The sequence below is a fragment of the Psammomys obesus genome, unplaced genomic scaffold (genome assembly GCF_907164565.1).
Source record: "Psammomys obesus unplaced genomic scaffold, mPsaObe1.curated_primary_1811, whole genome shotgun sequence".
NCBI classification, from domain to species: domain Eukaryota; kingdom Metazoa; phylum Chordata; class Mammalia; order Rodentia; family Muridae; genus Psammomys; species Psammomys obesus.
The window spans coordinates 44,643,483-44,666,674 of NW_026585504.1; the positions used below are offsets into that span (position 1 = coordinate 44,643,483).

The following is a 23,192-nucleotide window of genomic DNA, read 5'->3' on the forward strand; positions in this document are numbered from 1 at the left end:
ATTTCACTGTTCTGTTCTTTAAAGAGTTGGGTGTATCCTATCTCTGACTCATTCTGTCAAATCTGTCTCTGATTCATTGCTCTGTCTGCTCCTCATCAGTCATCACTTTCAAACCCTGATGCTTCCTTCTATAAACAAATCTTACTTTCATTGTTTAAGATTAATGGTATGTTCTAAGAGCATGCCTGTATTCTAGCCAGATCACAAAGACCTAGGAAGTCTTTAAATGTGATTCCTTGACAGATTAGCCATGTTGCTGGGTTAAAATTCCTCTACGTGATTAGGTAAAACAGACTGAAGCCTGTCTTTTCTTGTTTAGTAGATGTTAGTATATAGGGCCCACACTGCTATAAAATATAGAAGAACTTTAAAACAAACCAGAGATGTGCTCATTCTCTATTATCTATTATTGCTTAAAGAAAAAAAGAGGCCCTTTCTTTTCCCGAGTATCACCTAATTTTCACCTTTGTATTTCACTGAATATCGGTTTGTTTGTGAGTGGAAAATAGAAAGCAAATAGATGAAATATGGGACATTACAATTAAAGATCCAGACAAGAGGAAACCCACAGAGAGACCTAACATTTCCTAATGGTGTTATATTATAGACAATAAAAGAGGTCTGGGTTCACATCAACTTTCCATTTGTACCTATTACCTGCGTAACAGTCAAAATGGCAATGCTATGATACAAGGACACAGTCTTTCTCAGCAGAGCACAGATGCATACAAAGAAGTCACATATAGGCTGTGTTTGATGTAAGGCATGGATCACATTGGAAAATAATCTTAGTCTTGCTTTACTGGAAGCTTGCACTTATATTTCTACTTAGAATCCATCCAATATAATAGTAAATTTTTACACATGAGTAGCACAAGCTAGCCTTCCAGCTGGAATTATCACTTGTTAACATAAATAATGTAAACAAATCCAGAATTCAATGTCTTAACTGTTTAGCACTTCTAATAACATTGTCTTCCCTTTAAATAATTCCAAAAAAAGCAAACACTGTCTATTTATATCTCAAGAAAAATAGAGGTTGGCGATCTGAAACCATATGGCAAGAAGACAGAGCAAGGCTCACAAGCTGTCTGCTTTCCTCTACACACTGTGTGAATGTACCTACACACACGTGCACAAACACAGACATACACACATGCGTAAACACACGTTAAATAAATGTGAAACAAATGAACATTTGTAAAGTCATAGAAGCAGGACAACAGTTATGAAGACTCATTATATTCCACCACCATGTTAAGGCTAATTAACATGTAGCCTTACCAAGTTCTTATTCCCTGCTTCCTCAGAGGACTGTGGTTTATACTGGGTATGTCTATGCTGATGGAGGACTCACAGTATGAAAGTTAAATGATCTCTTAGAGAAAATACATGTTTACTTCCACAAAACCATGGTTTAATGTTTGTCATTCATCGGGATGTATGCGACTACAAAATAATCTTAATGATAAATAGTCAGCATGGAAGCTGGAGAGATTGCTCAGCAGTTAAGAGCACACACTGTACTTTTGGAGAACCAAGTTTAGCTCCAAGCACTCAAGTCAGGAAGCTCTCAATTGCTTGTATTTCATGCTTCACACCCTTTTCTGAACTCTGCAAGCATCCGCATATATATGCATATTCAGACACAAACACACACCCACATTCACACACACACACACACACACACACACACACACAGGAACATAAAATAAATTCTTAAAAAAATAGCCAGTGTTATTTGTTTTAAAAAAATGTCAGTTTTAACTGACTTCTCTGTCACAAAAATATAACAATGAAAAAATATAATGATAAAAATTGTTAACATTGGTCATGATTTTTATTTATCCTTTTAATAAGGAAAATGTAAAGTAAGCATGTTTGAGCAATTTTTCCCTATTGCTGATTCACAGTGCAATGCAGGAAGTCACATGACATAGTGTAGCCCATTCAACAAACAACAGTGCTGGGAAGAGAGTGAGTTTTCAGAGACTGCATGAGAGTAAATACACACAGCAAGGCATAACATGTACCACTAAAAGAATATCACGAATGGAAGGAGAAGACACATATATGAAATTAGATTCAGGAAAAAATATGTGCCATGAATATTAATACTAACATTAAGAAAATAATTTATAATAATTAAATGTATCTAGCATAACAGTGTTATGCTTAAGTCAAGAAGTTAATTTGAAAAAAATAAGACAAACGCAAACAGAAATTAATCAGTTTAAATTATTTGAGACAAGCCTATCTGTGAGAAAAAAAAAAAAGTAAGTTTTTCTTTAACTTAGAATTCATCTTCTTTACTTTTCAGGATAGGAAAGCAAGGTGAAAAACAGTAGACAGAAAGTTTCTTTCCCTGGTAAAAGTCATGATATCTTGACTTATACAGACTGGAATTCAGCCTTTGGCTTGTATATCTCTTTCTGACATCAACCTTGGACCTCACTTCACCCTTCCTAATACCAGTGATTATCCATTTCAACACTTTTTGCCTTCCTGTTCCTTTAACTACCATGTAGCCTTACCATGGTCTCCTTCAATGTACACATTTTTAAAGATGTAATTGTTTCTCAGGAAAACTTCAACAATATTATATAGAGAGGAATTAATAAAGTGAAAATAAAATTAAGATAACAAATACCAATGCACTCTTTAGAGGTCTTTAAATGGCCCTTTCCACTGTGATCCTAAATAATGGTAAATGTTATTATGCTTTCACCCATTTAAATCCTACCAGATACTGGAAAAGATTATACTTTTCTTCATAAAAGCAAATATCTAAGCAGAAGTAGCATTGTTATCATTAGCTGTTTTATGCCTGCTGTGATAATGACTGTGAAGGTCTATCCTAATTAAGTTAATTAACATGGAAAGACCCAAGTCTCTATTTGTGCCTCCATTCCCTAAGGAGGAACTCCTGAACTGTGTAAGATGGATAAATATTTCCTACTCACATTCTGCTGTCAAGGGAAATTGCACAAGGTTGCACCCCTAGATGAAGACAGCTACAGGCATTTAATGGCTATGGAGAGAGAAAACCAGCCTCCAGGGACTAACCACCTGACAGATTTTTCTGATCACAAGCAGTCATCCTATATTGCACATATGAGCAACACTAAGTAAACTCAGGAGGCTGTGTTTAAGAAGATAATTTGAACACAGGAAACTTCCCAGAGACTCATACTCCAACCAAGGACTATTTGTGGAGATGACCTGGAACCCCTGCACAGGTGTAGCCCATGGCAGTTCAGTGTCCAAGTGGGTTCCATAGTAATGGGAAGAGGGACTGCCTCTGACATAATCTGATTGGCCTGCTCGTTGATCACTTCCCCCTGAGGGGGGAGCAGCCTTACCAGGCCACAGTAGAGGACAATGCAGCCACTTTTGATGAGAACTGATAGACTAAGATCAGAAAGAAGGAGAGGAGGACCTCCCCTATCAGTGGACTTGGGGAGTGGCATGCATGCAGAAAGGGGAGGGAGGGTGGGATCGGCAGGGGAGGAGGGAGGGGCTCATGGGGGGATACAAAATGAATAAAGTGTAATTAATAAAAAAAAATAAAAGATTTAAAAAAAAATAAAAAAAATAAAAAAAGAATGTATGTATGTATGTATAGACATGTATATATACATATATATGTGTGTATATATACACACATACATATATACATATGTATATAACATATATATGTGTGTGTATGTATACATATATGTATGTTAATTAAAGACTACAAGTCATAAAAGAATAAGGAAGCCAAGCTAAGCACTAGAAAGAAGTAAATGAGCAGGCATTCACTCTCTGTGTCACTAGTTATATGGTGTGAGCAGATGTCTTATGCACCCACTGTCTTGATGGACTGTAACATGGAATTGTGAACTGAAGTAAGCCCCTTTCTTTAAGTTGATTGTTTTAAGGACATCTTAGCACAGCAAAAGAAATTAAACTACAACCGCCATCAAATGAGGAAATGTATTACAAACTCTAGTTTGGTAACAAAAAATTTGTGTATTTTCTCGAGTATTTTCTTTACCTACTATGTTCACATCTGAAGTTACATGAGTTTGTCACACAAATGCATGCATGCATAAAAACACACCGGCTTATCTCAGATAGGCAGGTGTAGGTAGTTTCAAATGCTTACCTATCATAATTGTATTACAGCCAAAGAAATTTGGCAACACTGTGTCTATTCTAGTGTTCAGGATGATCGTTGAAATGATCCGCAGACGTAGATAAGGTAGGATTTTATTTTTGCAACTAGAAACAATAAGGCTAGTAAGCACATGCTGTCCACAGAGAGGAATTTAAAGAATTACTTATTTAATTGATCCTTAATTTAAGTGATTAATCCCTATACTGAATTGCTTAAGATGCTATGTGATTCTCATATTGTTGACAGTCTTAGACTGTGGCTTCGCAAAGAAAGAAAGTAGCAGTTAACTTGCTGCAAATCAGAAAAGACCATTGCACAGAAGCGTGAGTGGAAACACAAAAATTCTGATGAGATTAGTAGGAAAGGGGAGCAACAAGCCTTTACCTCACAGGGCTGTTGGAAGAATCTGGGTCATGAGCTGCTACAGTGCCAATGATATGCCCCACCTGGGTAGCTTCAGACACCTCCATGGGGTACAAGGGTGAGGAGAACACAGGGGGTTCATCCACATCTTCCACAATTATCTTCACGGTGGTTGTGTCACTGAATGGACCCAAGCTTAGAAAGCGGGGGTCAGCATCTCGATTGGCAGCTTCTATGCGCAGAGTATAGCTTGTTTTGGCTTCAAAATCGAGTTCCTGTAAAGAAAGTCGTTAGAAAAATTAGATTGCCAATTAGATAATCAGCACAGCCCAGCCTTTTCATTTATGAATATCGATAACCACAGAGGAGACTGCTATGAAAATGCGCCATCAGCATTCAAACACAATAAACATCTATGCCAATCCGAGTGCGTCTTAGCTTTCTGGAGAAGACGATGTGCAAGTGACCTAACTTAATCCATTTTATTGCCAAGCATTGTTCAGAGAAGCCCAAGTCCTCACAACATTATCTGAAACAATACGTACTGATTTAAAAATATTTTCCAGCAGGGCATTTGGCTAATATTCTTGAATCATTTAATACATTAAAACGGAAGAAAAGTGCTGTGCCCACTCAATCTCTCATTTAAAAGATCATTGGTTTAGGGGTCTACCCTCATATTCTGAGTACTCAGGTGCTCTAAATGTTGACATAACTGGCAGTAGAAATGGATTGATGGTGCTCAGAATCACACTACAGCTTTCTACTTTCTATGAAGCACTCACTGTTGCTGCTTTCTCTAACAGTCTATTGTTAAGACAATTGCTCTCTATTTAGATGACTGATACTTATTTTGCAGAATGTTTAATTTGTATGAGATTTTATAAGAGGACTAATGATGTTAAAGTGCTATTCAAAGGCAGTCACTGGAAGCTTCAACAGATTACAAAAATTAAATACTTCACAAAAAAACACCATCTGTGCAAAATAAGAACTATATATATGGTGTGTGGATGCTTGGAATGATAACATGTGGACAAAGACAGATTTTCTGAGCTTCTGTTCTCAATATCACCACTGAAAAATGTTCCTGAATTCTCTACATTTAATTACACAAACCAGAAAGAATTTATAGTAATAAATAACATGATAGAAATCCAACTAATTCCAAGGGATATTTTGCTCAGTATAAGTATCTAAAAAAGAAAACCATTGAAAATATAGTACTGACAGTTGGAATGCAAATTTTTCTACTATGCTTACACGCATATGTATGCACATATGTGGGTATGCAGATATTCCAAGTCATCTCCAAAAGGTGTAGAATCAACTAAAATGTATTTAAAATAATTTATATAATATAATCTAGAATAATATGTATCATATTTAAAACATATACTATATTATACATACTATATAAATACATATATATATACTATGAATACATATTTATATATATAAAATACATAACAGTTATATAATATCTATATTGTATATAAAATATATATGTATATTATATATTATACATTTATATTGATATATTTACATATCGTTTACATAATAATATGTTTATATAATATTATTACATTATAATATATAATAACATATAATAATACAATAATATTCATTGGCACAGGAGACAACTTCCTGAACAGAACACCAACAGCACAGGCTCTAAGATCAACAATCAATAAATGGGACCTCATGAAACTGAAAATCTTCTGTAAAGCAAAGGACACTCTTATCAGACAGCCTACAGACTGGGAAAGGATCTTCACCAACCCTATACCTGAGAGAGGGCTAATATCCAGGATACATAAAGAACTCAAGAAGTTAAAAAGCAACAAATCAAGTAATCCAATTAAAAAATGGGGTACAGTGCTAAACAGAGAATTCTCAACAGGGGAATATCGACTGGCAGAGAAACACTTAAAGAAATGTTCAGTGTTCTTAGTCATCAGGGAAATGCGAAGCAAAATGACCCTGACATTTCGCCTTACACCCATCAGAATGGCTAAGATCAAATCACCTCCCCCTGAGGGCGGTGCAGCCTTACCAGCCTACAGAGGAAGACAATGCAGCCAGTCCCAGTGAGAACTAGGCTAAGGACCTCCCCAATCATTGGACACGGGAGGAGATGAGGGAGGGAAGGTGGGATTGGGAAAGAATGGGAAAGAGATGAGGGAGCGTTTACAGCAGGGCTACAAAGTGAATAAACTGTAATTGATATAAAAATTAAAATTAAAAAAGATATATAAAAAATCAAGTTAACAATACATGCTGGAGAGGATGTGGAGAAAAGGGAACCCTCCTCCATTGCTGGTGGGAATGTAAACTTCTACAACCACTTTGGAAATCAATCTGGCACTTTCTCAGACAATTAGGAATAGTGTTACCTCAAGATCCAGCTATACCACTCTTAAGCATATATCCAAAATATGCTCAAGTATACAACAAGGACATTTGTTCAACCATGTTTGTAGCAGCTTTATTCATAAAAGCCAGAACCTAGAAACAACCTAGATGTCTTTCAACTGAGGAATGGATACAGCAATTGTGGTACATTTACACAATGATATACTACCCAGCAATTAAAAACAAGGAAATCATGAAATTTGCAGGCAAATGGTGGGATCTAGAAAAGATCATCCTGAGTGAGGTATACTAGAAACAGAAAGACACACATGGTATATACTCACTTATAAGTGGATATTATATGTATAATATAGGATAATTATACTAAAATCTGTATACCTATGGAAGCTAAAAAAGAAGGATCCTGAGTAAGATGCTCAGTCTTCGTTCAGAAAGACAAACAGGATAGACCTCAGAAGACAGATAAAACAGGGAACAGAACAGGAACATTCCACAGGGCCTCTGTAAGACTCTAACCAGCAGGGACTTAAAGCAGATGCTGAGACTCCTAGCCAAACTTTGAGCAGAATGCAGGAATCTTATGAAAGAAGGGTGAGATAGAAAAACCTGGAGGGGACAGGAGCTCCACAAGGAGAACAACAGAACCAAAAAATCTGGTCACAAGGGTCTTTTCTGACTGATAGTCCAACCAAGAAACAAACGCATGGAAATAACCTAGAACCCCTGCATGGATGTAGCCCACAGCAACTCAGTGTCCAAGTGGGTACCCTAGTAAGGGGAACAGGGCTGTCTCTGACATGAACTCAGTGGCAGGCTCTTTGGTCACCTCTCCCTCAGGGTGGTGCAGCTTTACCAGGTCACAGAGGAAGATATGCAGCCAGTCCTGATAAAACCTGATAAGCTAGGGTCAGATGGAAGGGGAGGAAGACCTCCCCTATCAGTGGACTAGGGAAGGGGCATGGGAGGAGAAATGGAAGGAAGAGTGGGATTGGGAGGGTAAGAAGAAGGGGGCTACAGTTGAGATACAAAGTGAATAAATTATAATAAATAAAAAATTTAAAAAATAGAAAAATATTTATGTATATTATGTATTATGCCTTTATATTATATTGTATGTAATATAATATATACTTAATATAATATATAATTAATATTATTATATTATAATATATAATAATACAATATTATATGTAAAATATATGTAATATATAATATATACAATATTATAGTACCTGTAAAATATATTTTATATAAACTCCAGCACTATAATACACATATACATAACAAATATACACACACAATACAACATTTAGTACATAATGAGATCCTGCTGCTAATCTTTGGATAATCAAAGATAAATACATAAATTGATACATGAAATTGGCTTCAATACCTAACCTAGACAAATTTCACTGGCATTCCCATATAAGCTATGTCTAATGTACTAGTTGCTACACAGATTGTTTGGTTATTCTTATTCTCAGAACTCATTTTTATTTAAATTAAGAGAATAAGCTCAATAAGTTCTCACTTCATTGTAGCAAAAATGTCACATTAAAGCACTGATCTTTTAGACAAACTACCTAAAAACTGAACTATATCTTTTACCGAGATGATCCTGATAGCCCAAGTAAGTAACAGTGAAAAAAAAAATACAGTGACATATATTCTGTTCTTGATCACAAACAAACAAAGCAGAACAAAATTAACTTTGTCAATGGCTCCGTGGAGGATAATTAAAAGTGTAAATTATATCTGATGTTTCATACAAAAGTGTGAGCCAGGGATGAGAAGTAACACAGCTATCATCTTGTTAGAAATTCTGAAGTTCTTCAATGAGAACATTTTGAGTTTAAGTTTCTTATTACTGTTTTATTTAGTGTACACTATATGCATGGTTCCAAGATCATGCCAGGGTATGCTTGTAGACATAGGGAACAACTCTGTGGAGATAGCTATTTCCACCCACTTTTACTTGGGATCCCAGAATAGACCCAGTATGCCATGTTTGCATGAATGCACTCTTTCCTACTGAGCCATCTCCCCCAACCCTGTTTGCTTATTATTTAAGAGTATGAAGAGTCTGAGACTCAGAGCTTTTCAGCTCTTTCTATGAGGAATCAATTTTTAATACTCACAATATGGACAAGCATGTGTATTTTTAAGAGTTTCATCAGGTAATACTGACACAAATCTTCATTTAGAAATTCCACAGTGGTGGTGAAATCTTCCTGGGCTTGCACTTAAATTCCAATTCTTGTTAATGAGGGCTCTAAGAAGAAAGTAGAGAATCCTTTCTCTATTCACCTGAAAGGATTTTCCAACTTTGGAACACTATAAACACTTTGTATTTAACCTTGTTTTTTGTCTTATGTTACTTATAAGAATGCAAATCAAAAGAGAAAAGTTGTTATGCAATATTCTGTCTATATTAAACAGGTCAGGTTAAGGTTCCAACTGCCATCTCTTTGCAAACTAACAAAAACACTAAACTATGTCAATCAGGCTTTCAATTTTACCAATAGGTATAACAAGATACTTCTGTATTCACGTAAAATTTTGTCTCACTTACAAAGGAATAACTTAAAATTTATAACAAATGTGAATGTGCCTATTTTGTAGTAATATGTTTTAAATATGTCTGGAAGGCAGAAACATGAAATATAGAATCTAGATGTTACAAATTTGTATGAATACAGCAGTACATATGAAGTTAATCTGTCCAGAAGCGTTACAAAAATAGAATAATCAAAAAATTATATGAAATGATAAACCAAGATTCAAAGACATTGTTACGTAAAAATTAGTTGCAGAGCTTGTTACAATAAGCCATGACTCCATTTTTAAAAGGGAAGTGATATCATTAATAGTATTAAGTAACAACTTGAATATATTTTTAAAATGACATTTTAATTATTTTTTCTTCCTTAGTATTGATATACTATATAGAAAATGTATTTTAAGACAATCATATTTTTTTATCAGAATAATCCTTTACAAAGCGGTAATGATAGTTTTTAAAAGGCCCAGGAGAAGAAAGGAAGGACATAAGGATGGGGTCCTATTTTGTTTCTTTTAATGTCTGAAACTCATAAGACTAGAAATTTCATATGAAATCAGCATCACATTGATGCCTCAAACATATAATAATAAGTAAGATTGGGAGACCCTGAATTATGAAGAGAAAAATTAGTAAACAAAGCTATCCTGGGAAATTTAGGTGCTGCTTTGTCATGTGTCAACAATTCTGATGTCAGAGACATCAAACAAAGGCAGAAGCAGCTGGTTTGCTAAAATTGGTTTTACTTACTCTAAAAGAGACTTTTTAAAATTGAATATCAACTCATACAAGGTCTTTGGTTGGTGCTTCAGTCCCTGCGGGACCCTCTTGGCCCTGGTTTGTTGTTTCTGTTGTTCTTGTGAAGTTCCTGTCGCCTACAAAGGTGTAAGTGGTGGACAGCTCAGGCCTTACAAGGACTCCCTAGTAAGGGGAGCGGAGGCTATCTCTGACATGGACTCTCTTGCCAGCTTTTCAATTACTTTCCCCTGGAGGGACGGCCTTGCTGGACCACAGGGGAAGAGGGCATGTTCAGATCTGAGGCGCTGGGGTAGGTGGGAAGGGAAAGAGGTTGGGGGAAAGTGAGGGAGGATAGGACTGGGAGGTGAGGAAGGATGGGGCTATTGCCAAGATGTAAAGTGAATAAATAAAATTAATTAATTAACTAAAAATACTATCAACAAGGAGAATAAAATTTAGCATTAAAATGAGTTATATCTAAGTCCAGGGTTTGTCAATTTTTGCCTCTAGCCAGGTGATAAACATCTGATTTTACTAGCCACAAGATCCCTGCCACACGTGAAGGAATGGGCAGAGTCATACACCGTTAAACACTGGTTCAAATTTTGTGTACTTTCTGTGTGTCCAATGCGTCCTTATTTTCCAATGACTTAAAATCAGAAAACATTTTACACCATGAGTTTCGTGAAACACATGTACAGTGGTTTTAAAAACACTGACTTTGTAAAACATCTTCAAATGTCAAGGCTAGGATTCAAGGCTGTCCACAAAGAGCAGACATATCTTCTTTTTAGACTAACTGCTCATCCCCTTCTTTCACCATCTCTCACTGCAGTAAAAATGAGTATGTACGTAATTAGCACACATGCATCTGTTGTTTCCTTTTTCTCCTGTAACTTCATTTTTTAAACTTATTGAAAATGTTTTAGAGATGATTATCTTCTTTATGGACACTCCTATAACCTCTTTGAGTAAGAAACAATAGACTTTATATCAAGAATCCTTTAAAACCAAGCAAGCTTGCTCATATTTTTCTTTAAGATGTATTTGAATATTTTTGAAATTCTATGTATGCATGTGTATCAGTGTGGGAGTACGTACATTTTAATGCAGCTATCCAAGGAGACAGGAAGAGAATATCAGCTTCCCTGAAGCTGGGATTACAGTCAGGTATGAGCAGTCCCACAAATATCCTAGGAATTGATCCAACAACCAACGGTACCCGCTCTGAACCTCTGCGTCATCTCTCAAGCCTCTTCGCTCGTATCTTCAAAGTGCATTTGAACGAGTGTCATGTTAATATTGGGGTGGTTATTTATGCTTCTTTATGCTGTTATTTTAACACTGGGAGATGAGCTTTGATGGGGGCCGGAGGGGGCAGCCTGTAAAAAGGAGACTCCACCATCTTCTTGCTTTGTCTGTCATGGAAGGCACACTGTGAAGACCCATCTCAGAGCTAGCTAGAAGGCTCTTGTAGGTATCGATTCTGCCTTGACTTAAGACTCCCCAGGTTCCAAAGGCAAAATAAATAGATGTTTGTTGTTTAAACGACACCCTACTTAATTTTTATTATAGCAGATTGTGAATATATAGTATTTTAAGAGATGTGAGAATTAAACAGTGAAGAGTTCTAGAGAAAGTTCCAAAAGCCCACCTTTAAGAAACAGAACAGTCTGTGAACAATGCATAGTCACGGTTGTTCTTCATCCGTTCCCTTTTGTTACATTAAACGTGATTTCTTCAAGTTTTCAGAAAGCTTTGTCTTGTGTGTTATCATATGTATGTACCTGCACTTCTCACTCAAAATAGGTGTTGTCAAAAAAATTAAAAAATTATGGATACAGCACGGGGGCAGCAATTATTAGTTATGCTACGGCAAGAATCACTGTCCTATCTGTGAAATAAGAGGCGTATAACAGATGAACAAGAACTCCGTTGTTTCTATTTGGGATAAACTGAAGCCACAGATAAGATGAAGTTTTAATAAATACAAGTTTAAAAAAAATGTAAGTACCACAGATTTTACATCTCGGTTTCCTCTCTTGTTTCTGTGCCCATTTATGATAAAGGCTTGTTATATTCATATAAAAAGGACAAAATAATAGAATGAAGCATGTCTTTCTTGGCATATGTTGATATGCTTTCAATATATTTAATGAAGTAATTACCCTGAATATTTGTTTGTTTGTTTGTTTGTTTGCTTGTTTGTTTATTTATTTATTTATTTATTTATTTTTTAAATTTAATTTTTTGTTCAATGCAGCTTGGCTCCTGTTCTATAGCTAAGCACATGTTCATTCCACCCAGGGATCTCCTTTTAGACCTTGTATCTTTGGCTACAGCAGTTGGAGAGCAGGAATGTATTCCACTTAAATCTTCCATTCTGCCATCAGAGTTGACTAGTATATGTATAAAAAATTATTCATATATATATATATATATATATATATGTTTTTGTTATTTTTGTTTAATATCGGTTTGTTAGAAAATGTGACTGTTTTGTATCCTTTAAAAACATTCTGCTAAAGGGATGGAAAGCTGACGTAGCGGTTAAAACCACTTCCTGCTCTTTGAGATGTTCCAAGTTTAATTCTCAGCATCTATATGTCCCCTCCAAGTAATCTGACACTGTCTTGTGGCAGATACATGCACGTGGCATACAAAGACACATAAAAAAAATAATTTCAAAATAAATAAAATATTAAAAGTGCTCCATCAGACTCTGTTGTGTCAGATATAATCTATGTCTTCCAACATCCTTCCTTCTTGATTTGATGTTCATAAAACTTGTTTTTCTAAGTAAATTGCTGTAAAATGCAATGTCAATAGGCAAAATATTTTGTACTGCATCCCTTTAAAGATAATTTTACTCTAAATAAACTGACTGCTCAGAACCTTCAAAGTGATCTACAACCATGGAGAAAGAAAGTCTGCATAAAGAAAGTAATAATTCTGTACATTTTATGTAATAATTAAGCTATTTCTCTAATTCTCTTCCAGAAGGGAAAACAGTATAGACACCAGAAGCTGTAGAAGAAAGGAAACAAGTCTGGAAGGTACCAAAGTTGTCCTATAAAAGACTCTACCCAGCAGGGTACTGAAGCAGATACAGAGACTCAGACCCAACACAGGGAGCCTTAGGGAAAAAGGAGGATACAAAAGGACCCAGAGGAGGGGGCAGGAGACACACAAGGAGACTGACAAAGTCAAAACAAACCAAAAACAAAGCAGGGCTCAGGGGTCCCTGGGAGACTGATGCATCAACCAAAGACCATGCATAGAAAGGACTTGGATGTTTCTTCCTCTTCAGATCTTATGAATCTATTCATAGTCCTGCATTGCACATTCTGAAGAGTGATTCTCTTCAGCACACATAATGGGATTGGGTTGCCAAGGCGTCTAAGCTCATGTTTCCTTCAACATTCAAAACATGCAAATGTAAATGAGTTCAGAAATTTCTTCACAGATTTTTCCAATGAAACTAATGTATGTACAAAATCAAACCTGAGATTATTTTAAGACATCAATACCCATAAAATTAAAATGATTTCTTTATAAGTAGTAAAGTGACAAAATTACAAAATGAAAATGTGACGAGTAAACGAGTGCTTTTTAGTTACTGGACATAATATTATTTATTTACAAGCATTATTCTTCTTAAATCTCTCAAGAAGTTAGTAAAATATCAGGTAAACACATTAAAACCATTTTTTGAGACATATTATAATTTTTTTAAATTTCTTATTTAACTTTTATTAATTACACTTTATTCATTTTGTATCCCCCATAAGCCCCTCCCCCCTCCCCTCCTGATCCCACCCTCCTGCCCTTTCTGCATGTATGCCCCTCCCCAAGTCCACTGATAGGGGAGGTTCTCCTCTCCTTCTTTCTGATCTTAGTCTATCAGTTCTCATCAGAAGTGGCTACATTGTTAGGGTTCTAGGTTATCTCCACGGATAGTCCTTGGTTGGAGTATGAGTCTCTGGGAAGTTCCCTGTGTTCAAATTATCTTGTTCTGTTGCTCTCCTTGTGGAGTTCCTGTCCTCTCCAGCTCCTACTATTTCCCACTTCTTACATACAGTGCCTCATGAAGAACAATGCTGAGTAATCAAGGGCTGAGGAAATTTTTTTGTCACTTACTCCTGCTGTCTCCAATTTGCTAAGCATGAAATATTCTTTCCTTTTGTGGGAAACTCCCAATTTAAAAACCATTCTATCACTTGTGTTTTCTGTGGAGAACCTGACTCCTGGGCATCATATTCGTAAAGATTTGCCTATATCATGGAAAACGCAAATTTTGTAATTTTTTGCTTTCTACATACCCATACACCTGAAATAAAATCTGTAACTCCTGTAAAATATATTACATTCAAATAATTATGTTTTATTTTATCCACATATGTTAATATCTAGTGTCATGTTGTATAATATGTGTGTATATATCACATATTTTCTTCTAATTATGACCTCATTTGGATTAGAGAGATATTGTTTAATTAGCAAAATGACATTTTATTTTGTGTGCTTTTCTTTGCATGTAGTGTTCATTTTAATAAACACAGATATAATTCGTTAAAAAAAAAAAAGAAAGGACTTAGAACCTCTGCTCAGATGTAGCCCATGGACAGCTCAGTCTCCATGTGGGTTCCCTAGTAAGAGGAAAAGAGACAGTCTCTGATATGAACTCAGTTGCTTGCCTCTTGATGACTTCGCCCTGGTGGGGCAACCTAGCGAGCCCACAGAGGAAGAGGATCCAACCAGACCTGATGAAACCTGATAAGCTAGAGTCAGACGGTAGGGGAGGAAGACTTCTCCTATCATTGGACTAGGGAAGATGGATGGGGAAGAAAGAAGGAGGATGGGACCTGGAGGAGATGAGGGAGGGGGCTACAACTGGAATACAAATTGAACAAATTATGAATAATAATAGTAATAAAAAGTGTTATGCAAACAAATGAGAGCAAAGTGCTAAAAATTAATTAAGCTATTTCTCAAGTAGATTTTAAAAGCCAAACACAACCTATTTATCATGCACAACTGCACTACTGTCATTATGCTTTGTTCCCTAGGCTGTGACCAAGAAGGTCTTAATAGTCTCTTCAGTTTTTGTTAATTTAGACAGTTCCCTTTTGGACTCCTTTTGCTAAGAACATTTTCTTTAGAAAACTTGTCATGTAAATTGTTTCTCTGGTCCTTTGAAATTTTAACTTTTCTTTTTTTAAGTTTCTGGCCATTTTTTACAACCCATGATTATCTTCTTTTAAGAGTCAAGAGCAAGCACAATGAAATAAAGCCACCAATATGAGAGAACCTCTCAACTACCCTCAATGGAGGGGTTGGTGACTACCTTTCAAGGGTCCTTTTTAGAGAGTTAAACAATCTGTTGTCATAAATGAACGAGAAACGTAATTGTCAGACACTAATGAGCTGTGGTGTCTCATTTTAAAGTTCAGATCATTAAAAAAATAAAATAAAAATCTTTATTTGCATTAGTAAATCTGAATTAAGACTACAGTTGAACATAACCTATGTATGATTTTTTTCTCTCTCTTGTAACAACAGTCTCAAATTACAGTCCTCCCCAGTGTTACTTATGATAAGTATAAGTAATTAAAAAAAAAAGAATGTTTCTCCTGAAATTTTTTAAATAGTTAAACCTACAACGAGTTATAAACAAAAAGTTATTCATTATAGGAAGATAATGAGAATAAAATAAGGAAAGCATTGTGGTTTATTTTGATGAACACACGTGACTTTGTGACAAGTAGTGTCTGGTACAGCCTGCTCTGTAGGAGAATTGCCCTTTTCACATCAGTCTTATTGTGCTAGATTGAGACTCTTAAGACAGGATAATGAAAGTTTAAACTTAGATATCTACAGTAGATAACCTCAGTTTTCCGAATGAACAAAAATATCTAAGGTTAAACAACTTATGTGAAATATACCAAAATAAAATTTAAGAATTTAAGAATGAGCAAAAGAAAAAAAAAAACAAAAACAATATAAAAAACCTAGAAAACATTTTGTGTCTGAATGAATTGTATAGCCTTATAATTCATAATTTTAAAATTAAAAAATGCTTTAATTGTATGACTATCAAGACGACGTGAACATACATTATCAGCATTGGTGTTATGCAAACACACTGTGCCATTATGTACATAGAGAATATCTGGTCCTCTAGGATATTGGTATAAAAGTACTACAAGTAATTCTTCCAATATAAAATCTAAGCCATTAAATTGTGTGGTAAATTATAAATAAATATATGTAATTATTAATGTCAGAAATATCATTTCTAATATGTTACTCTTATTTCCATATATACTTTAACATTTTAATGCAGATATAACAATCCTTAAAAGGCTTCAAATGGATTCAAAGCGTAATATCTCCATTTCACTTTTCTCTAAATCCAATGCTTCGTATGCTTCAGAGTCTTCTGTGAACTTACGTAAAAGTTACTATATGTGGCGGTTTGCAGGTTTCATCCTCAGTTGGAACTGTCTGAGAAGGATTAGAGAGATTGGGAGGTATGGCCTTGCTGAAGAAGATGTGACAATAGGAATGGGCTTTGAGGTTTCAAAAGGCTTTGTCAGCCCCCTGCACCCACCTCTGCCTGCTACTGTCAGATCAGGATGTAAAGCTCTTGGCCACTACTCCAGGACCAATCCTGTCTGCCTCTAATGTGTATCATGAGCCAACCCTCTAAGACTGTAAGGGTGATTCCTTTTTTAGAAAGAATGACTTGGTCAGGTGTCTCTTAAACAGCAGCACAGCAATGACTAAGGAGATGTCATAAGTTGATGAAGATTTTGCTATTAACGGGCCAAATTTTTGATGTTATAATATAATTGTGTCATTTCCCCTTCTCTTTCCTCTCTCTAAGCCCACTTTTTTCATTAATTGTTATTGTGTGTGTGTGTGTGTGAGAGAGAGAGAGAGAGAGAGAGAGAGAGAGAGAGAAAGAGAGAGAAAGAGGAGGAGAGAGAAAAATTATTGTTCAGCTTATATTTAACTTAGTTTGGTGGGTTACGCTTATAACCCCTGGAATTTGAAAACGTAGAGTCAGGAGCCCAATAACAAACTTACATATGAAGCAAATTCTAAGGTAGTTTAAGTTACATTAAACATTGCCCAAAAACAAAAGGAAAAAGACCCATTTTCTATCCCTTGACATGTGCTGGCTTTGGCTTTAAGAGTTTCATAGTACTCACCCGCTAACTACTACACAACCTATCGTTTCATGGGGTCTGACACCTTTTATCCAGACCCAGCAACTGTAAAAAGGGCAACTTAAGTTTCTTATTCACAGTCAGACATGCAGTGAGCATGGTGCTGTCTTAGAACCTGTGTTCCCACGAATTCATATTAACAATCAGAATAAAAGCATGAAAGCAGATTTCAAGATGAGGCAAAAGGGAGAAGAAAGAAACTTCCTGAACAGAACACCAACAGCACAGGCTCTGAGAGCAACAATCAATAAATGGAACCTCCTGAAACTGAAAAGCTTCTGTAAAGCAAAGGACACTGTCATCAAAACAATGATTTTTCTCTCTCCTCCTCTTTCTCTCTCTCTCTCTCTCTCTCTCTCTCTCTCTCTCTCAAAACAAAGCGACTGCCTACAGATTGGGAAAGGATCTTCACCAACCCTTTATCTGACAGAGGACTCATATCCAGTATATATAAAGAACTAAAGAAGCTGAAAAGCAGCAAACCAAGTAATCCACTTAAAAAAATGGGGAACAGAGCTAAAGAGAGAATTCTCTGTAGAGGAATATCGAATGGCAGAGAAGCACTTAAAGAAATGTTCAACCTCATTAGCCATCAGGGAAATGCAAATCAAAACAACCCTGAGATTTCACCTTACACCCATCAGAATGGCCAAGATGAAGAACTCAAGTGACAACACATGCTGGAGAGGTTGTTGAGAAAGGGGATCCCTCCTCCACTGCTGGTGGGAATGTAAACTTGTACAATCACTCTGGAAATCAATCTGGCGCTTTCTCAGACAACTAGGAATAGCGCTTCCTCAATATCCAGCCATACCACTCCTAGGCATATACCCAAAAAAGGCTCAAGTACACAAAAAGGACATTTGCTCAACCATGTTCGAGGCTGCTTTATTTGTAATAGCCAGAAGCTGGAAACAGCCCAGATGCCCCTCAACTGAAGAATGGATGCAGAAATTGTGGTACATCTATACAATGGAGTATTACTCAGCAATGAAAAATAAGGAAATCATGAAATTTGCAGGTAAATGGTGGGACCTGGAAAGGATCATCCTGAGTGGGTTGTCCCAGAAGCAAAAAGACACACATGGTGTATACTCACTCATATAAACATACAACATAGGATAAACCCACTAAAATCGGTACATCTAAACAAACTAAGCAAAAGAGAGGACCCTAACTGAAACACTCAATCCCCATCCTGAAAGGCAAAGAAGATGGACATCAGAAGAAGAAGAAAACAGGAAACAACCTCGGAACCTGCTACAGAGGACTTCTGAAAGCCAGAAGAAGAAAACAGGAAACAACCTAGGAGCCTGCCACAAAGGGCATCTGAAAGCCTCTGCCCTGCAGACTATCAAAACAGATGCTGAGCCTGATGGCCAACTGGCGGGCAGAGTGAATGGAATTTTATGTAAGAAGTGGGAAATAGCAAGAGCTGGAGAGGACAGGAACTCCACAAGGAGAGCAACAGAACAAGAAAATTTGAACACAGGGAACTTCCCAGAGACTCATACTCCAACCAAGGACTATTCATGGAGATAACCTAGAACCCCTGAACAGATGTAGCCCAGGGCAGTTTAGTGTCCAAGTGGCTTACATAGTGATGGGAAGAGGGACTGCCTCTGACATAAACTGATTGGCCTGCTCTTTGATCACCTCCCCTTGAGGGGGGAGCAGCCTTACCAGGCCACAGAAGAAGACAATGCAGCCATTCCTGATGTGATCTGTTAGACTGAGATCAGATTGAAGGAGAGGAGGACCTCCCCTATCAGTGGACGTGGGGAGGAGCATGCATGCAGAAAGGGGAGGTAGGGTGGGATCGGGAGGGGAGGAGGGAAAGGCTTATGGGGGGATACAAAATGAATAAAGTGTAATTAATAATAATAATAATAATAATAAACAGACACACACACAGAATCTCAGATGGTAAAAAAAATAAAATAAATAGGATGAGAATAAACCCTATAAATTTGATATGGGAACAGTTTCTGATGAGATCAAGGGAAACAAAATAATGCCTCATTTCACTAGTGTGCACTGATATCACAAATCAATTTAATCTGAGTATAGAATGCCTGGCTCGGCCTACAGAGATTTTTTTTTTTATTAAATTTTTATTTTTTATCTTAATTGCAGTTTATTCACTTTTTATCCCAGCTGCAGCCCCCTCCTTCATTCCCTCCCAATTCCATCCTCCTCCCTCATCTCCTCCCATGGCCCTCTCCAAGTCCTCCCCTAACCCACTTGGATATGATTTTCCTTCTTCTTTATATTTTGTCACCTAGGTTGGTTTTCACTCCTACAGAAATGCCCCACTTTGTCTTTTCCATTAATCTTCTATATCTATGATAATAAGTATCTACAGACTTCATGTCTTAAAAATACAAATTTGTTATTTAGTAGTTTTGGTGTCAGGAGTTAGTTTCTAACAGAGCTGCATTCCTTCATAGAGGTTCCAGAGGGGAAAAGGCCCAGTTCCTGGAGAACAAAGGAGAAATTGAAGACGGCAAAACCTAAACGGAATATACTGTATGGAAAAACAAAAACAAAAACAAACAAACAACTAAAAAAACACCTAAAAACCTTCTCTACTTTCAATAAAACAATAATAACAACAAAACCAGCTAAACAAAAGATAAAAGGGTGTATGAATTACTTTTCTGTTACTGTAAGGAAACACTTGAGGAAAGAATCTGAGGGAAGATTTTGTCTCCCAATATTTCAGAAGTATAAATTAAAGGACACTGGGTTTCATTGCTGTGAGCCTCTGGTAAAATAATCAGTCATGTCAGAGAAAAATGCAAAGTTACAGCTGAGAAAGGTGGCAGAGGAGGACATAATTACATCAACACTAAGATATGGCTAAGGATTCTGGATCTTTTCTAGTTACGACCTGAATAATTTTTTAGGGAAGCACTGTTTTCTTAGGGCGAGAATGGTTATTCGTAGCTTTCCCATTACTAGTCAAGAATAATGGCTATCTTCTTTGATACACTGCTAGGTAGATTCTCCAACCAGGGATAATGCATGGATATCACATGGATATAATCTAGAACCCCTGCTCGGATGTAGCCCATGGCAGCTCAGTATCCAAGTGGGTTCCCTAGTATGGGGAACAGGATCTATCTCTGGCATGAACTCTGTGGCTGGCTCTTTGACCTCCCCATGCCTTATGGGAGGAACAGCCTTGCAAGGCCACAGAGGCAGACATTGCAGCCAGGCCTGATGAGATCTGATAAGCTAGGATCAGATGGAAGGGGAGGAGGACCTCTCCTATCAATGGACTTAGAGAGGGGCAAGGAGAAGATGAGGGAGGGAGGGTGGGATTGGGAAGAAATGAGGGAGGGGGCTACAGCTGGGCTACAAAGTGGATAAATTGTAATTGATATAAAAAATTAAAAAAAATTAATTAAAAAAAGAATAATGGCTATCTAACTAGAAGCTTTGCCCCACCCCTCTTGCATTCTTCCTTGTCACCAATCTGTTCCATAGAGGCAGAATGACCACTTCCCAGTAGGAAACTGTTAATGCATCTTTCTGCTTAAGCAAGACAAGAAGAAAAAGCATTAAAATGCCTTCACTCTGGAAGAAGAAAACAATTTGTCTGCCCTGAGTCTTAACGTATTTAGTTTTACCAAGCAATGTCTAAAGTCCTTGTAGCCCCAGCATGCACACATCATTATCCAGTGTTCTCAGCCACATTTACAATTTGGATGTGAACACAACTCTTTTCCCTAAATGTGTATTCTGTTTTGTGATCTTGAAATTCAGTCTTGCTCATGACCTAGTAATGTTTACTTGGCTATAACAAGTGTATCAAATAAAGCGTGTTCCTAAGCATTTGGGTAGTTTCAAGTCTCAGTTCTAGAGGAACAACACAATATCCATGCACGAACAATTGGTGTTGCCTTTAAGTGTTCCCTTTGACCTTTGTGCATATCATGTGATGACAAAATCCTAAGGAATCTTTTTTTATTTTTTTTTAAATGGCTTCTGGAAATGGCCAGTAAAACTTTTAGAAATCAAAATGCCACATGAAAAGGTAAATTAAGGAAATATTTACATTAATACACTTAGGTAGGTATTCAGATAGGGATGGAGCTGTTGTTATGTCTGCATCTTATATATGTTCAGTTGCTTATGTTGCTTGAAAACATTCTGTACAGCCAAGCAGAGGGCTTGCATTGTGTTTTATTATATCTTGGTTCCAAAATTTATCCCTATTTACATTTAAAAAAGAGAATGATCTTTAGTACAAAATGAGAAGAGTAAATCTTCAATAGCTGAACTAATTGAAAAAAAAATCTCTGAAAGAAAAATACTATTATTATTATTATTATTTAGTTTTTAAAGAAAGGGTTTTTCTGTGTAGCCTTGGCTGTCCTGGACTCGCTTTATAGACCAGGCAGGCCTCAAACTTCACAGAGATCCACCTGCCTCTGCTTCCCTCAGTAATGTGATTATAGGCGTGTGCCACTGTGCCCAGCTGGAAGGAAAATTTTTAATGAGAAAATAAAATAAGCTTGAAATTTCATGTGCTTTCTATGCAACCTCAGCAAGAATCTAAAAACTAATAACAAACAATTCAGTTTGGAAGTCAATATCCCATTACTTCATATATTAGCAAACAGACACAGTTCCATACAGGAAAGTGAACTCTAGCCATGAGAGTTATGTGCAAATTAGCTGAAGTTTGAAACAGTATCACAAGTGCTATCTCCTTTTTTCCTCACAGTAGAGAGAGCAAGGCATACTTATCATGAATTCTACAGTCATGCTCTACAATTTTGAATTTATCCAGGCTACTTTTTAGGTAGGAATATGAGGAGATTGTATAGAGAGCACAGCAGAAGTGTCCTAATGTAGCATGAGTATATATATTTTCTGAATAATGAGACAACGTGAGCCACAAATAAGCCATTTGTGGGGCAGGGACTGCAAGCAGTTATCCTTCAAAGGAAATGCACTTTTGAAATCACACATTTTTTTTTACTTCACCATAGCTCTATAACAATACATTTTATAAAATAAAAATTCTATATTTAATCCCAGCTGAAGTTTTATATTAAAAACTGAAGTATGCTAAAGAAAGATTGCCATATCTCAAAGGAAAAACATAAAAGATTGAAGGCCTCACATTGTATATTATGGAAAAGAAAAGTACTCAGGTAGAGTGAAAAACTCTATTTTTACTCGGATGGGATAATCTTCATATTTACCCTCTGTGAATTCCAAATCCCTATATGACTCTCTATAAACAACTTTGTAAAACTTTTCACTGATGGCCACAGATTAGCCTACACCTTCATCTGTCTGACGCCTACTTCATCAACATTTTTCATCTTTCTACTATGCAATCATACCACTCAAAATGCACAAAAGCTGTGATTAAATTATGGAAATATGGCAAGTACTTAAACAGAAATGGAGCTTTAAGGATGCTGTGCTGCCAGTCTATTAGGCACTTTCTGTAAGGACATTCATGCAATAATTGAAGGAAGTCTTTCACAGTTATCTCTAACAATTTATAAATGCACTACTTTCCTGTTTCTCATTGTCTCTAAGTTCACTATATGTTAACTATGAAATATACAAATGTAAAACATGAGGCAACAGATTGCTCAAACTGCAATAAACTTTGCTGTAGGTAGCTAAACAGTTTATGGAAAGGATATAAAGTAAAGTTCAATTATGAAGCAGAGAAACATAAGTTCAGACGATCATCAAGAATATACTCCAGATAAAATTTATATTAAAA

The 23,192-nt window shown here is 36.4% G+C and overlaps 1 protein-coding gene across 1 annotated transcript in view; it reads right to left on the bottom strand.

Annotated features, from left to right (window-relative positions):
* Positions 1-23,192, bottom strand: part of Cdh7 (cadherin 7) — a 140,994-nt gene that overhangs the window by 47,997 nt on the left and 69,805 nt on the right. Inside the window, exon 6 of the mRNA XM_055601229.1 lies at positions 4,547-4,800. Within this exon, the coding sequence (XP_055457204.1) occupies positions 4,547-4,800 (254 nt within the window). The remainder of the gene's footprint in view (positions 1-4,546; positions 4,801-23,192) is intronic.